Source organism: Chamaea fasciata, unplaced genomic scaffold (assembly GCF_029207755.1).
Source record: "Chamaea fasciata isolate MVZ Bird 193981 ecotype frontalis unplaced genomic scaffold, bChaFas1.0.hap1 SCAF_13, whole genome shotgun sequence".
Taxonomy (NCBI): Eukaryota; Metazoa; Chordata; class Aves; order Passeriformes; family Sylviidae; genus Chamaea; species Chamaea fasciata.
The window spans coordinates 10564965-10582339 of NW_027094098.1; the positions used below are offsets into that span (position 1 = coordinate 10564965).

Below are 17375 nucleotides of genomic sequence, written 5' to 3' on the forward strand. Positions count from 1 at the left end.
GGGTTTGTCCTTTGAAAAAGGGAGCATGTGCAGCTGAGTCCACAAAGGAATCCTATGAAGTCCTCCTGATGTACTTTCATTTTTAGCCCCGTGGGTCTGAACAGCACGTTCACCTCGGGCTGCTGAAGACCAGCCTCGCAGATGTGATGTGCTCACAGATGGCCCTGGCCCTGCCCCCGGGCATGAAATACAGACAGCAGGCAGCAGGACTCAACAGGTCCTGCTCAGTGCCTGAGTTTCTACTGGGATGTTTTACTGTATTTTCTTTAAAGGGAAATTGCAATGACGGGTGAAGTTTGGTTATTTCTACTGTTTTTATTCCTCCTGCTCAATCCAGGGAAGCCGGGCTCAAGGGATGATTGTTTTCCTTAGCTCCTCTGGGAGCTCTGGGCTAGATTTTCTGGTGTTTCAGTACTGGGATATGCAAATAATGAAAAATTTACCAGCAGTCCTGAGTACACCTTCCAGTTCCTTAAAAGCTGCTCCAAGAGGGTCCCCACTGCACGGGCTGGATATGCTTTCAGTCACTGAACCCTCTCTGGCCCCAAGAACAGCAGTACCAGATATCCCTTTTGCTGCTCCTGAGGTCTATCGGTCCATATTTACATGTGAGACAGACCCCAAGTCTTTCCACACTCATCAAGGGGCCAAAATTACTGCACCACTTGGAACAGAGAGCAGGCTGCATCTGCAGAGCCATTGCCAGCCAGCAGCACTCCCCCAGCACTGTCTCTTGCTCCCTAGAGGCTGGGGTGACAGTCCCTCCCTGCACATACCAAACAGGCACAGGGCTCTGCTGCCGAGGTTCGTGCCAGCTGGTCACTGCAGCCTGCTGTGCCCTTGCAAGGAGGGATATTGGGGTCTCAACTGCGGTCTCGCTTCTATTGCGCCTCTCTAGACCTTCCAACAGCGACATCAAAGAGCTGTTTAATCCATGGTCAGAGCCCAACACAACCTGCAAGATGCTGTGTGTGTTCTTATTTCATTCCAGCTTCCTTCACTACAATGAGATTCTCCTCCTGGTTTCCTCTGCCCTAAATGAGGGCAGAATGAAGCCCAGCATGTGCACATACCCAGGCTTTGTCATTCCCAGTGGCTCCTCCTTGAGCTGTCCTCTTTAAAACAAAGTGTGCTGGGGCTGAAGAGAAGCAGTGAATAAGTGTTGTCAGTGGAATCCAGCTCTTGGCCTGGCTAATTTGGCAGGTGCCTTTGAGTAGATCTTGAGTGTTTTACAGAGCTAAGTGAAAAGCATTGCTGCTATTTCAAAACTGGGGCAACAGAAGCTCTGGGCTGGTTCTGCCTGTGATTATGGAGCCTGGGGGATAGAGGATGCAGTAAGAGAACTCTGCGCTCTCACTTTCCAAAAGCATGCCGAGAGTAATAGAAAATTATGTCCTCCTTCTACAGGAGTTTATTGCTTGAGGTGGAATTAGTCAGAAGCATTATTGCTTTCAGTAAAAGACCGCAGGGCCGGGGGTAACCAAAAGAATATTAAAAAAAGAGGAGAGGTGTATTTTAAGTCCACGTGTATTTTAAGGCCACGAAACTTCGTGATGCTTCTGAAGTACTGAGCGTACAGAGGAAAGTCATCAGGAAACTCCCGATCCTGCCACCACATCAGCGACTCTCTTTTCCCCTCGGGAAGCCCTAAAGCCGTGACGGGAGCTGTGCGGGGAAGTGCGCACTCCCCCCGAGCGCTGGCAGGGCGCGGACGCGGCACCGGGCGAGGAAACCCCCGGGCCCCGCGCCCCGGCCCCCGCCCCCGCGGCGGGGCTGGCCGGGCCGGGCCGAGCCGCCGCCGGCGCCGCGGGGCTCTCGGGGGGCGAGGTTCCCGTAGCGGCGGCTGAGCCGCCCCGTGTCACTTCCTGCGGGCGGCCGCGGGGCCGCGGGCGCGGGGCGGGGCGGCGGCGGCGCCCGGCGGGGCTCGGCGGGCCGGGGCCGGGGCCGGGGCCGGGGCCGGGGCCGGGGCCGGGGCCGGGGCCGGGGCCGCGGGCGCTGCGCTGCGCCGCCAGCCGCGGCCGAGGATGCGGCGGAGCCGGGCTCCGCGCCTGGCGCTGGCCGCCGGCCTCGGCTCGCTCCTGCTCGTCCTCTTTTACTTCCAGAGCAGCCTCAGCCCAGGTGGGTCCGCGGGCGCCGCGCTCTCGGAGGGTCCCCCGGCGGTGGCGGGCGGGCGGAGAGGGGAGCGGGGCGGGGCGGGCAGCCCCTTCCTTGCTCCTGGAGCCCCTCGGGTGCCGGCCGGTCCCCGGCGAGCTGAAGTTGAGCGCGCCGGTGAACTCGCCGGCGGCTGCACATCCCTCGGCTGAGCGCACTGAACTTCGCCGCTGCGCTCGCCCGCGGTGTGAGCGGCGTTACCGTCCCGGCGCCGCCGTTCCCTCCGAGACCCGTGTCTCCTTTCTAAAGCCGCCTTCTCTCGGGTCGCTGTGCTGTTCGGTGTCCCTGCGGGGCATGAAACCGTGGTCAGCTTTGTGCGGTCATGGAACTGTGCACAGCTTCGCGCAGCCCGCCCGAGGCTGTGCCGGGGTCGGGACCGGGAAGGGGAGCTGCTCTGTCCCGCAAATGCCGATTTACACCCGCGGTCACCAAAATTCCGGGGTGTCTGTTTGAATGGCTCAAGGGACTTCTCTAGTGTGTGCTCTTAGAAATTTCTTTATAGTTGGGAAACAATTCTGAACTAAAATCTGAACCGTTTTGTTCTAGGGGGATAATTTATTTCCCTGCCTTTTTCTGCTCCTTTGGGGAAATTAGTTCCTCTTTCCTAAGAGACGTTATTGGGTAATTCCTGCCGTTTTAACAATGTACTAATGTTTTCTGAGTACAGCAGAAATCCATCAATGGGGCCTTTAGAGTTACATCTTAAAATTCAGAAGACTGACTTGACTGAAACGTTAATGGAATTTTATCAGTGTAGACTAAATGAAATGTGGTTTTCCTTTTATTGGGGCTGCTCCATCACTGTAATGTGTTTTTTCCCTAAAAATAAAAAAGACATAACTTGTTGGCTGAGTAAGATTGAAAAAGAGTTGGGTTTCAGCGAGCATTTGTTATTTCTAGACAAGCATGTGAAGCTTGTCAGGTGAATTCAGAAATCCCAGAAGACCATAATCAGTATTGTATTCCTTAGTAACTTTTACTTTTCTTAAGGAAATGATTTATGCATCTTATTTTAGTATTGGGACTGCTCAGTAAAAAGTGCAGCACTGAATCAGCTTTAATCTCCAGGGGTGCTAATGAAGAGATGATTGTGTTTTACACTGGATATGCTTTCTAGCATCTGACTGGAAAACATCTCTCTTTTCAGGGCTCGGGTTTTCAAAAAGAGATTCTGCTGGTCTGAGTCAGCAGAACTTTCTGTGCTTAGTTGACTTTAATTCCTTACCTGATCTCAACCCAGTTTCACACAGAGTTCCTGTGAGATCAGAGCAAACCAGGTGATGGTAATGCTGGTGGTGTCTCATGAGGCGCTGGAGGGAATTTGGGTCTGGAATCCTACCTTGAGAAGTGCTGGCTAGCTGAGGCTTTGGGAAATGCAATGCTCTGCAGATCTATTCTTTCCTGTGGGGCAAGGGATTTTTGAAAGTTCCCACAGATGGTGATAGGTCTGAGGTAGGGATCTCTAACTGCTGGTGCCAGTTAATGTTTGTCACTCAGTGGGAGCCCATTTGTGAGGGTGTGGATGCCCTCTGCAGATTTGCCCCTTTAGGTTCAGAAAAGAGGTGAATTAAAGCAATATTCATGTTCTCTAACATCAGCTTATTTTCTAGCCATACAGTTGTCTCCCTGGGCCCAGCCTTTATGTGCCATTTCGTTCCCTTATTATTTTTCAGTTTCCAGTTTTTCCTTTCCCTTTCAGATTAGTGAGAAACTTACACTAGCAGAGGAAAGGTCATTACCATATACAGAAAAGAAACAAGCTAAAGATTGCTTCATTTTTTATCCCAAAGGAAAACAAACTGAGGCCAATTACTTGAATTTTGGAAGTTACAAGTTACAATAATAGGTAAACAATTTGCAAACGAAAATGTCATCTTTAAAATGATGGCCGCCTGGGTGTTCTTTGGAGTTCTAGTTGTCTGGTGTCATTTGGTTTTTATATAATAATGAAGAAAAATGCTAGAGAAAAAAAAGAAGCAATACTATGAGTTTTCCCCAGGAACAGTCAGATCCTTTCTCCTTCATTAGCAGGATTGAGCAGGTTGCCTTCCCTGGGCCACCCACAGTCCATTACATGGAACATGCTGAATTAATCCTTGCTAATGGCACGTAGAGACCAAACCTTCCTGTGACCAGGACAAGGAATGGGAAGAAAGATGATATAACTAGAAACTGTTAAGCTTGAGAGTGCTAAGGGCTCACTCAGCTCAGGGAGCAGGAATTAACTGTTCTGTTTGCATTGCTCCATGCGGGCCGTTCTGCGCTGGAGTGGTTTGTGCTGAGCTCCATGGCTGTGCGGGAATAAGGCTTTCTTGTTCTGCCTCAGGAACCACACACCAGACTGAAATAACTCTGCCCCTCAGTGGAGATGAGTGGGTTATTTTGGTGGTGGGCTGAATTAGTTTGTACTGAAGTCAGTGGCAGAATTCCCTGATGTACCTTCTGGAGGCAGGAATAAGCTCGGTGTGTTTTCCAGAGGGGTGGGACAGGTCTTGGTGCTCCACAGGGAGGTGGGCTTGTGTGCTTGAGTGTGCCCTGACTCTGTGGCCCTGGTGGGTTTTTTGTTGCCTTTCCTTCCTGCTGGCTGTACTCATGAGCAGACAGAGGGGCTGAAGGCTCAGCTTTCCCCTGGCCCTGGGGTGGAGCTGTGCCAGGGACTGTCCCCTGCTCGCTTCAAGTCAGCGGTGCCCTGTCTGTCCTGTTGGCCATCAGCTGTCCCGCTCCCGGCTCACAGACCAAGGGCAAGGGCAGGATGTCTGCATTGCAGGAAGGTGTTGAAGTGGTGCTGAGCACACTGGCCACCAGACCTTCCACATTATGCCACGGTGGGTAGTTCCAGGGTTTACCTGGAGCAGTCACCTTTCAACACCTCCTGCGCCTGGGCTGGTGGTGTGGGCAAGTGTGCTCAGCTCCCAGGCAAACCTCATGCCCATCTCAGCTGGGCTCAGGGAGTGATGAGGGCCACCAGGAGTCCTTGGCTGTACTGGTGTCACCCCACAGCCATCCAGGAGATCGTGTCTGGCCTCGGTATGATTGTCACCCGTCTGAGTTTCTCTGCTGTTCCCGGCAGCAGTAGTGCACCGTTAGCTGTGCTGACTTGTGCGCGCTGTACATTTTCTGCAGAGAGGTGAGAATACACAGCAGGGCTCCCAGGCTGGTGTTTCATCTCACTCTGCTGGCAGCACATCCAGGCTGGCACAGCAGGAGGTACTGGAGGCTGCCATTCCTTGTCTACATCAGAGCTTTGGTCACTGCCGTTCTCAGGGGGACCACACTGATTTTAGCAACCGTGGGGGATGTGGGATGACTCTGGTAGCACAGATGTGGGATAGAGGGAAGGGGGAACATGTGAAGGAGGTAGGGGGATGGGAATGGCAGGTCCTGAGGCCCTGTGTTCATCTGGCCTGAGGTTTTCTGCAGGGCAGTGCTGTGGTGCCACCCCATGGTATGTCTTCGGGGCAACTCTGGGTAGGCAAATGACATCTGGAGGGCTGGCAGATTTTTTCTGATGAGAAAGAAGGAAAAGCTCTCAATCTCAAAGTGCTCCTTTATTTCTGCTCCATTTCTGTCCGTTTGCAGCATCCAGCTGTTGTTTCTTAGGTCTTTTTAGCAGCATTTGCTCAATGCTGGCTTCTTCAATCCCCGTGTTGTTTCACAACCTGCTGTCAACACAAGCTGTTGGACCTCACAGGGCTTTCCAGGTGAGATGTATTCGGCCTTTGGTCTGACTCTTTCACAACAAGAGATACCAGAAGTGCCAGAGTTGTGATACTATTCCATAAAGCTTTCCAAGTGAGAAAGCAGCAAGAGCCCTCTCTCCATCCTTATCTGCTCCTGTATCAACCAGTTGGATCTCCTCTGGGCTCTGATAGAGCAAAGCCTTCTCCAACCCCTTCACCAGCCTGAGAGAGAAGGGTTGGGGGGTTGCAGGAGGATGAGCAGATATCACAGGTAGGAAACTGCCTCACCATCTGTGTGTGTTTCTTAGCCCGCTGATGTGCCAAGGTGGATATGGAAGACACCACTGCCACCACTCTCTGCCAGTTCTCAGGTGGTTTCAGTTGCCCAGCCCAACACCCCTGAGGACTAGCAGATCTTGGAGAAACTATTGCTTATCAGTGTTCCAAATTTATTGATCTCAGTCAGCTCCATCTCTGTGCCTAAAGATGGGTCCCTTAAGGGGGATACAAATTATTATAGTGATTATAGAGTTGATAAATGATTTGATAAGCAGAGCTCTAGTCCCTGAACCTTCAACTGCACCTAGACCTGATGTCAATTGAGATAAATACACACTTAAATATAGCAGACCTTTGAAAACCAGGGTTGGGTTTTTTTGGTGGTTTGTTTTTTTGGGTTTTTTGTTTTGTTTTGTTTTGTTTTTCAGAACAGGAAAGAGCTTATTTTAGGCCTCAGTTCCTCCCCATTGTTTAAAGGTATTTGGAGGCTGAAATTCAGCCGCTGCCTTGGGACGTGTGCATGGTTCAGCCAGCAAATGCTCTGAGCCTGGGTCATGCCTGCAGCTGGCTGACACATGTCCTCAGCCTTCCAGATAAGGAGGGAGATGCTGCTTTTACCCTGGCTAAGGCTGCAAACACAGGCAGGGATGACAAATTTAAACCCTCAGATGTATTTTCTCTTTTCTCTTTTCTTTTCTTTTCTTTTCTTTTCTTTTCTTTTCTTTTCTTTTCTTTTCTTTTCTTTTCTTTTCTTTTCTTTTCTTTTCTTTTCTTCTCTTCTCTTCTCTTCTCTTCTCTTCTCTTCTCTTCTCTTCTCTTCTCTTCTCTTCTCTTCTCTTCTCTTCTCTTCTCTTCTCTTCTCTTCCTTTTCTCTTCCTTTTCTCTTCCTTTTCTCTTCCTTTTCTCTTCCTTTTCTCTTCCTTTTCTCGCCTTGCCCTTGCCCTTGCCCTTGCCCTCGCCCTTGCCCTTGCCCTTGCCCTTGCCCTTGCCCTCCCCTCCCCTCCCCTCCCCATTTTCTTTTGTTTCATTTGTCAAGCCCTCAGGTCTGCCATGTTTGGAAAAGATATGAAGTGCTCCGTCTGTGACCTGTCGGGGTAGGAAAATCCACCCGGTCCGGTGCTGAGAGCAGGACAGTAATGAAGCCCATCTGCTCCTGAGGGCCAGGAATGCTTTCTCTAGTCCTTCTTGGCTTTATACAGTTTCCTGAGAATCCCTGGTACATGCAAGAGGTTTCGGAGGGGAAAGGAGAGGGCTTAGCACTCCCGGAGTTAACTCTGTCCCTGCAGGAGAAATTCGTGTCCCGGTGGCTCTGCTGGCTGAACCCAGCCCCTCCTGGCCCCACATTCCTCTGGCATCTCAGCCTGGCTGTTTCCCTCTGGCAGCACGATGCACCTACATTTTGTCCCCACACACAAAAGTCCAATATCCTGCAATAAGAACTCCACAAAAACAACACCAGTAGGAGTTTTGCCTGTGTTGGTGCAGGTCGGTGAGGTCCAAGGCTGGGAGATGAGTGCTTGTGCAGCAGCCAGGGCTCTCCTGAGGGTGTTGGGATTTGTTATGTGCTGGGTTTATTTCTTGGTCCTTGGTTCCCTCGTGCATCTGAATGGGGAGCATGACAAACCCTCCATCTTAATTCCAGTGCAAACACAGCTGTCTTTCCCAGGACTCTATCAGAAGCCAAGAAACTACAAAGGCATTAGGCACTTAACACCCTGTACTGCCCCTTGGAGCTGAGTACCCAAAGGAGAGCTTAACTCCCTAAATACTTCTGAGGGGCCAAAGGGGGATGTTTCACTTGGAGGCACAGCTGGGCAAAAGCCCAAAACTTTCCTTGTTCAGAGGCAGTTAAGGGCAACTAGCAGTCTGACAAGGGGGAAACATCTCACTGAGTAGCTCTGGTGGCCTGAAAGGCCTGGGTTTAACACCATTGTGCCTTGGTCCTGCCTGCACGGCACAGTTTGCACTGAGAGTGAAAACAGGGACAAATGGACCTACCCTAGGAGCTGGAGGTACTTTTTTCCACCAGTAAAATTCGTCATGGATGGAGGGTAGTGACTGATGTCAGTGGGGAGTTGAACCCCACATTTTCAGGCTCTGCTGCCCAGTTTAGACCAGTCTGCTCTCTCCCATACACGCACCTGTACCTGCAGAGCTTGCAGTGCTGTAAACTGGGTCACCCTGTCTCTGTCTCCTGTCTGGATTGGCAGCTGTGGGACAGGTCTGTATTCAACCACAAGCTCTCTGCAATTTCCCCACTGATTCACACAGATCTTTTAATTTTTCCCTTCTTCAAATGGACCCCCCCCCCCCCTTGGCAGTAAAATCCTCCCAGCAAGGCTGGATGGTGGGAGATATTGCTAAATGCCCCCTGTAGACACTGCTGTCCTGTGAGGTTGTCCCCCATCCCTGATGCTCATTTCCAGATGCTGGGATCTTTGCTTCATGGCTGGCTGTTGTGATTTATTCTGGCTATGCCAGTTTTTGCTGTTGCATGTTTGTACCCCATGTCATTCTAGTAAATTACCCATTAAAGTCAGTTGTAGAGCTCTGATAAATGGAGTTCAACCCCCAAATGTCTCTTTTTGCTCTGTTCTCCATTTCCTAACTGCCTGTGGCATCCGCTGGGAAGCCAAAACTTCACTCCAACTCAAAGGCCTACGTGGGCAAAGGTGAGAAGAAAGAGTTTCTCTGTATCCCCAGGAGCTGAGTGGCCTCTGCTTGGGTAAAGCTTTCCTGCATGTCCTTCACTGGAGATCACCCACTGTAGGAGATAGCACTGGGCTGTGGGGCTTGCTTTGTTTCTCTCACGGTTTAATGAGCTGGGGAGCAGAGGTGAGGCTTCATTCATTGTGTTGGAAGGAGAGCATGATGCTCTGAGGGACACCCAGTGTGTCCCTCATGGGGACAGGGAAGGGAAGGGGAGCCAGAGGACACACTGTGGGAAATGGCTTTGTGTGACTTGGATCCTGTACACGAATGATACCAACATTGCCCCTGCAAGGCTCATGCTGGCAGGAGCTGTGGTGTGCTGGCTGCTCAGCAAACAGGGGTTGCAGCAGTGCCAGCCAGGCACTGGGACCTCTTCAGTCTCTGCAGGAGGCAGCACGGGTGGTTCCAGCAGCCGCCAGTGCCAGTTCCCCTCTGCATGGAGCTGAGCAAGCCCAGGACACCCAGCAGCCGGAGGAACCTGCAGTGGCCGACACCCTGAACTGTCACCCCACCACTTCACAGCCACAAATCTCTGCTCCCCTCTTGGTGGGCTGAATCTGTCAGAGCTCAGTAGTGCCCTGAGTGTGTTTTCGGTCTGAGCCCCTCAGATAGGGCAGTGATTGCAAAAAGCAAACACACACACACTGCCCTGTGCACACACGCTCCCCTGCCACTGGCAGATTGGTTTCTGCACCAGCCCCACACATTGCTGTGACTTACCCTGGGCAGCTGCCTACAACGTGAATTTTCAGTCTGAAAAGCTGCTGAGAGGCTGTGTGAGGGCACCACGTCGGATCAGGGCCACAGTCATGCCATGGGAGCTCCATCTTGGACCTGGTGCTGCCCTTCTGACCTGCCAGCTTGTTGATGTGGGAACGTCTTTATGCTGGCTTCTGGTGGACAGGGAGAGGGCAAGTGGGAGAGAAGCTGAGCTCTCTTCCAACATTTCTTTTGAATGCTATTGAGCAAGTTTCATTTTTTCCCAGACCCTTAGCAGCAGCCCTTACTGGGGTGTCTGGGATCTGTAGGCTTTTTGAAGGTCCTTTCCTTGTAACCTTTTCCACCCCCCATGTTTTGAAGTCTCAGAGGCAAAGATCTGCCTCAATTTTGTTTCTAGACTTGGTGATCCTTCCTTCAGAGATCCTTGCACAAGTTCACTCCCTTTAGCTTGCTGGCATGGCTCTGAACACATTTAGCTTCAGGGCATGGAGGTGTCCAGCCTTGAAGCAGCCAGTGGGGAATTCCTGCAGCCTGTTGGAGGAACAGGCTGGCTGCTCTGCCTGCTCCTGTTTTCCCCATAGTGCCCCTGAGCTCTTAATATCTGGATGAGCTTTGACTAAATAAATAGTTGTAAATTTATGGGCAGGCGGAGTGCTGGGAATTTGACTGGGAAGGGCTTGGAGTTGGTCTTTCCTGGGAGAGGAAAGCAGGGTTTCTCCTCAATGGTTAGGACTGTAGAAGCTCCACCACCCGTGGTTTCAGCAGCTACACCCTCAGCTGAGGTGGCTCATCGCTGTCTACCAGTGCAGGAAAGGCTGGCCACATAACCCACATCCTCTGGCAGCTCCGTGCTGAGAGGACAATCACCGTTCAGTGCTGGAAGCGGTTGAGAACCTGGTTTTGAGGGTGTGAGGGTGTATGGATTCACTGTCTGCTGATTTTCCTTGTCCCAGTTGAACATGCTGTCCCATGCCACCTCAGGTGCTTCCCTGTGCTGTGGCGTGAGCTTCCTGACCTACAGAGGGGCTCTCCAAGCACCAGCCATCCCCAGCCCTGCAGACAGCCCTGGCCTGGCTCCTTGGAGCCCTGGTTGCCTCCCTGTCTATTGGCATGTCCTACCTCCCCTCCACCTTACCAGTGATCTCCGATACATTGCAGCGAGGAACGGCAAAGGTGGTCAGTGCTCCCAGCAGTGCTGCATCCCCGGTCACTGAACCCTCGGGGTGGTGTCACACTGTGAAGCTGTTCTGGCACCTGTGAGATGCTGCAAACCACAGTGCCCTGGGTTTGTGTGTGGTGTTGTGCTCGGGTGCGTTTGTGTACACAAACCGTGCTGAACACAGGTGCTGAGACCTGCTCTGCTGCAGAAGCACCTGATTTTGGTGAGACCCAGCTTTCTCCAAATTGGACTTAATTTTCATAGACTCCCTCAGAGCAGCTTCCAACTGGACTTGAAGCTGTTTTCTCCCCTAAGAGTGTCTCTTGAAGGTGTTGCTGCCTCTGCAGTGGCTCGAGTGACAGATGAGGAAGCCTCTAGCCTGGTCATGGCAGATGGGCAGGTGCTGGCATCTCTCCTCATGGTACTTGTGCAAGAAGATACGTTATTAGATGTTTTGGATCTTCATAGCAGTGCACAGGGCCCATAGGTCCCTTCCCATCAGCTTGTCACCTGTGATATGGGGCATGCTGAGGCCACGAGTCCTGGCCTCCAGTCACTACATGCTCACGGCGTTTTCTTCTCCGTGTAAGTGACACTTGATTTATAGCCCTCCATCTGCTGGCTGCTTTCCCAGCTCTTCCAGGGAGAGAGCAGCAGCAGGTCTGAGCCATCCCTTGCAGTGCTTTCTCTCCCCAGGAGTTTGCAGTGTCATTGCTAATGTGGAACCCAACCCAAGCTTGCTCTCTGGCCAGATGTTGCTTCACTGACCTCGCAGGAAGATGGGTAATATCAACATGAGGTTCAAAGGTGATGTTTGTTTGGAGCTGCCCAGTGTGGGTGTCTCTGGGGCTGCCTTGCCTGTTCTAGAGGGCTTTCTTCAAAGCAGGGACCTGAGAAATCAGCACAAACTAATTGGAGGTCAGCAGCCCCTGAGCAGCTCCCCACCCCCATTTGTACTGTGTTGCCCTGCCAGAGTGTGGCTCGGCCTGCCACGGGAGTGTCTCTGCACAGGCAGATTTCCCCATGGCAGGAGAAGGCAGCGAGTTCAGTCCTGCACATATCTACAGAGCCAGGCCCTTCCTTTTGGCAAGGGTGCAGGAGTAGCATATTCACAGCTGGGTCTCTTCCAAGTTTACTCCTGGCAGTATCAGGGAGATCGATTTCCCTTTAGCTTAATAGAGTCAGCAGACACAGGCACTGTGAGACCCAAACAAGACTGAATTGATGCTGGTGGAGTTTTGCATCAGTAGCCCACAGCTGCTGCTGGGTGGTGTAGACACAAGCCTCCCAGTTCCCTTCTTCCTGAGGTCCCCATCAGAGCTTGCTCACTCCCTGTGAAAAGGAAGGGAATGTCCCCAGAGCCAACAGCCGCTCTGAGGAAGGGTTAAATCCAGCAGCCACTCAGACAAGCAGCTACCAGTGATGCTGGACTTGTTGTGCCCCAGAGCTGCAATGGCACTGGAGGTGTTTGTGTCCTCTGCTGAACATGCTGACTGGGGAGACAGGGCTCTTTGGTGGCCTCAGGCTGTGGTCATTACTAAGTGCAGCAGAATGCAGCACCAGGGGCCATGTGGTGGGACTGTATGTGCTAGAGATGGTTCTCAGGGATGGTTCTCCCTAGTCTCCAGAAGGCTGTAATTCACTCCTCTCCTCCTCTGCGAGCTCATGCATCTCTTCAACTCTTTGTAAAGCCTCTTGCTGTGTATCTTGTGACAGGGAGTCTCACCAGCTAATGACCTTTAGAAAGGCAGGACAGAGCCCCTCAGCTGCCCCTGCTGCGAGCAGAGGGATGAGGGTCATGAAGCAAAGCCAGGGAGGGATGGCTGTGTGCAAGGTGCTGCACTGGGAAGAGTTTGCTGAGTGTGCATTTTTTCTCAGATCAGCTTGTTGAGGCTTTCATCAATCCCAGATGCACAGAGCTGAGAAAATGGCTTGAAACATATTCAGCTGGCAAGTTGTGCCATCTGACCTTAGAGAGACTCCCCTTTGTTGTACCTGTGCAGGTGGCCTGTGTGCAGAGGGCACAAACAGCGTCTGCCCAAACCAGACCTGAGTATGGGCAGGTTTAGAGCAAGCCCAGCCTGGTCCCCTGCACACTGGCCTGCCGTGGCCTCAGCAGCTGAGCAGGAGGCGGCAGGCTGGTGCAGATGGTCTTCTGGCTTGGCAGCTCCGTGGTGCTGTGTGAGCAGCTGTGGGCTGCCTGAGCCTGCCCAGAGATGGGGGCCTGCAGGGGTACAGACACCACACCAGTGAGGTTGTAGGGAGAGGTGGATCTCTGGTGCAGCCTTGCCCAGGGAAAATCAGCCCCTGTCCATCCCGGCAAGGATCCCTGCCTTGGCACTGCCAGTGCAAGCCCTTCGTCTGCAGTTCCTCTGGGCAGCAGGCTGCAAAGGAGGAGTTTATTGACAAGGAATGGAAATTCTGGCAGTTCAGGCTTGTATTATAAATGCAAGCAGGCAACTGGGGCCAGGAGAACGACAGGCATAATGGGGAAGAGAAATTGCTCTTGGAAAGCTTCTAACTTGGCTTAAAGGAGGAATTAACCATTTGGAAACAGAAGATTGCATGGTACTTAACAACAAATACTTTATTTGCTCACAGAGGCCATGTTCCTGCTTGATATTGTTAATTTTCTGTTTCCTATAGAGATCTTAATTGCAGTCCTTGTGACAGTAGAGACCTAGGGACACTGCCCCAGCAAAATACATCCCTCCAGCTAAAATGCTTGTGATCTTTCTATTAAACCTTCCTGGCCTCTGCCTCAGGCTGGTACCAGGTGACCAGAGCCTCCTGCTGCTGAGGAGACATGAAGGTTTAGGAAGAACTCCTGCAGTGAATGGGGCAGAGTGTCCAGACCAGCTGCCATTGGCTCTGTTCCTAATATGATCCCCACAGACGATGCTGGGGCATTTGGCAAGCTCCTTGAAGCAGCTGGATTCCTTCTTTCCCTTTCTGCATGATTTATTGGGAGCTAATCCTATAACTGTCACCATTTTCCATCACTTGATTAGAGTTTCCCTGGCTGATCCTTGACTCAACTTGACTAAATGGGAATAAGGCGGCCTTCCTTGAAAAACAGAGCCTGAGCCATCCCCACCTCTGGGGAGGAGGGAGGGAGCCACACAGCCAAGGCCCAGCTGTGCCAGCCCCTGAGCTGGGGTATGGCTGGTGGCACTGTGATAGTCCAAGAGGTGTCATCGGTGACAAATGAAGAAGAATTATCTTTAGAAACATAAAGGCAAAGTAAGCTGTGCAAGAAAGCGCGAGCCAAAAGAGGAAAGAGCTTTCATGAAGCTTTAGAGAAAACAAGGAGGTTCTTTATGTAATTTTAATATCTTCCTAATGGCAATCGCAATAACCTCTTCCTAAGTAAACCTTCCAGGATCTTGAACATCAAGAGTAATACACAAGTGGTTTTAAAGCATACCCAGAAGCCAGATCTCTGAATCACAGTCACTTCTGGAACCAGTGGCAGCCAGTCCCTGCACTGGCTTGGGTACAACCAGCACTCCCTAAACAGCAGGCATCTGGCTGAATCCTGGACAGATCAGGGATTTCAGATTTCAGAGGTCTCTTCCAGGCAGTTAAAAGCTGAGCAGCTTCTTGTTAGGGGAAAAATAAAAAAATTTAAAAAAAAAGAAAAAAGAAAAAAGAAAAAAGAAAAAAAGGAAAGGCAAAAAAGTAAAGTTAAAAAGATAATTATTTTCCTGCCCAATGCGTGTGACATGCAGTGGAAATCTTAAACTAGTGCAGGATGTTCTGACCCCATCTCACATCAGGACTTTAATGTTCTTTTTGTAGCAGCTTAAAAAAACATCCATCTGACGACGCCCCCTCCAACCTCTCAGCCACCTCTGTGGCTGCTGCCTGGGCTTTGTGCACAGCGGATGGAAGGCAGAGAGGCAGAGCTGGCTGCAAACCCCTCAGCGCTGGATCGCCCCTCAGCCTGGGTTAGCCGCAGAGTGCTGAGTGTGCGCTGCAAATGTGAAGCTCTGTGGGCTGGGTTTGTCAGCCAGGCACGAGGAGCAAAACACGCACAAGTCCATTGTCTCTTTTGCCAGGCAAGTGCTCCAGCAGCCTGCTGGGAAGTGCCTCTCCAAAGGGTGCTGGTGGGGGCTGCACGCAGGGTCACACTGGCTTTGCTCGTCTGGGAGTTCTTGCATGCCTTGGACGGTGAAGAGTCAGCTCCAAGCTTTCCAGTTTCTGCTAAACCTGTAAGAGCATTAATAGAAATGGACAGTGGAGATTACACTGGCAGCAGTGCTTGCTGTGTTTCTTTGGAGCACTTTCAGCAGAGTTCCCTCTTTTTTAGCGGTTTGGAGAAGAACCCAAATAGCTCTGAACATTGGACTGCTGCCTCCCTCCCTCCCACCCCACATCCCACGTGGTGCTGAATGGGACACGCAGGCTGTGGTGCAGCAGGAGCTGATCTCACCCAGCAACTCAGCATCCTCTTTCCAGCCGTGAACTGTGCCAGAGGCACAGCAGATCCTGGGGAGTGGGAATGGAGAAACTGCCCCTTGGAGAGGCAGTTTCTGGAACCTTTCAGTGGAGGAAGGAGCGGTGATGTGAAACAAGGTCGAGTTGTCACGTTTCTGTGGTGATGGCAGTGCCAGCCCCATGTGTGACCTGTCAGAAGGCCCTCTTCAGGTGTGACTCCTGGTAAGGAACGTGGCTGGGACATGTTCAAGCTAAAACAGAAGACACTGAGATTTGGTGGCAAGGGGGCTGGCCATGGGGAGCCCATGGCTGGGAAGGGGGTCAGGACAGCTGTGGGGCTGCTGCCTGTCACACCACTCGTTCAGGAGGTGTCTGCTGCTCTTGGCACAGGGGCATTGCCTGCCCCACAAAGGTTGCCACAGTGCTTGAGAGGCTGGGCTGAGGCATTTTCCAATAAAAGTCTGTCTTGAACTGGATCCAGATGGAGGAACCTGAAGTCTGGTGGCACTTGGTGCCAGTGGCACCTTATGCTGCTGGCCTCTGCCCCACGTTTGCTGTCTGTGGTTTTATTGCATCTGACATGAGTCACTGAGCGTGGAAATGGTTGTGGGTAGGTGACAGTCATGAGCACGGGTCACTGCAACCCCAGACGGAGGAAGCAGGGAGCATCCCCCTGCCTCTTGCAGGCTGGAAACCATGTGAGTGCATTTAATGTGCCTGGGGCTTCTGTGCTGTCCTCAGATTTCTGTGTGAGAGTCTGCACTGTCAGTAATTTGCACTGTGTGGGTGGGACAAGTTCCCCAATATCAGACAAAGAGTTGATGCAGCTCTGCTGCCTCTCCATCCCCCAGTGCAGCACGCCAGAGGCACTCCAGTCCCATGAGCTCCATTTACAGGAGTGCTGTCTGCAGATGACTGTGCATAGATATCAGGGATCTTGGGCGCAAGTGGAGGCAGGTGTGCTTGGATTTTTGATCCCACTTCAGTTCCCTGAGGCTGTGTATTTCCACCCCAGATATTCACCACAACCACTGCTGCTTCTGGCAGGCCTGGCTGTTCCCTGTCTGGCTGGAATGAGAGCAGGACATGTACTCATCTGTCTGCGTGGCTCTTCCCATCCATCACTTTCCAGAGAGAAGAGCTTAGAACCTTCTTCCACGCCCTCATTAACATTTCCTGAAGGCAGCACACCCCCTGTCCCTCTCTTGCCCATACACTGCTGCCTTCCAGCCAGCAGGCCACACATCCCTGGAGGAGTGAAGGACTTTTCCTGTTAAAGGCAGTGCAGTCCGGCGAGTTATCCCATGTAAAACACTGACTCATTGTCCCCTCTTTGGAGTGTGTTTCTTGGCTGGAGGAAGGCTGTTGTCAGTGCCAGGGAGCCTGGCTGCCATTACCACCCAGTTGTGCCACACAGCCCTGGCACTCTGGAGAAGCTGCAAAGGGGTGATTGCTAAAAACAAGGGTATTATTTTTAGAGGGTGACACCTCCTTTCATCTCCTTCCCAAAGGAAGCAATCCTGGACATTTTGCCTATGTAGACCTGGTCATGTGAGGTCCAGGGACCCCCAATACCTTCACATCTGTGTGTGTGTGTGTAGGAACTATGTGGTTTGGGGAAGAAAATGCTGCATAAAGGTTTGTCCCAGGGGATGGTAGCTGCGGAGCATAAGCATTTGGTGGAAGGAGTTTGGAAAATGCTCCTTTCCCTCTTGGCTAAGAGGTTTGCACCACTGTGCCTCCTCAGAGGTGAGCTGTGTCACCTCAGTTGAGTGCCTGTGGAGCCTTCTCTGAGAGTTGTGGCTGGGAAGGGGGTACTGGAGTGCTTCAGCAGCAGAGACGTGGGATGAAAATGGGTCCTGGGGCTGGGGTGCCTCATCACCCTTCAGAAGCCATCTGTGACTGCTTGGAGTTGGCCTTAAGTAGCTTCCCAGGAAAACAAGAGTCATTTGTGCAAAAAGGGGAGATTTCAGGGGAGGAAGGTCTGTGTGATAGAGACTGATAGGATCCCTCCACTGGCTCCACAGAAATGTGATGTATTATAGCCAAGTACTGGAGAAGAGGAAGATGATGGACTATTGTGTAGCCTTCATCACTCTTCTGCACCCTGCCCCTCATCTTGCCCTGAAATGGTACTTTATCATTGTGGCTAAAACATCACTTCTGTGTGACCCCAGTGCCTGTGGAGATTCAAAACCACCCTCTCCCATATGCAAACACATACGGGTTCACCC

At 51.9% G+C, this 17375-nt stretch overlaps 1 protein-coding gene across 1 annotated transcript in view; it reads left to right on the plus strand.

Moving 5' to 3' along the window:
- Positions 1-1978: 1978 nt before the first annotated feature.
- The window catches only part of CHST13 (carbohydrate sulfotransferase 13), a 29540-nt gene continuing 14143 nt past the window's right edge, over positions 1979-17375 (plus strand). Inside the window, exon 1 of the mRNA XM_066195254.1 lies at positions 1979-2118. Within this exon, the coding sequence (XP_066051351.1) occupies positions 2025-2118 (94 nt within the window). The 5' untranslated portion in view covers positions 1979-2024. The remainder of the gene's footprint in view (positions 2119-17375) is intronic.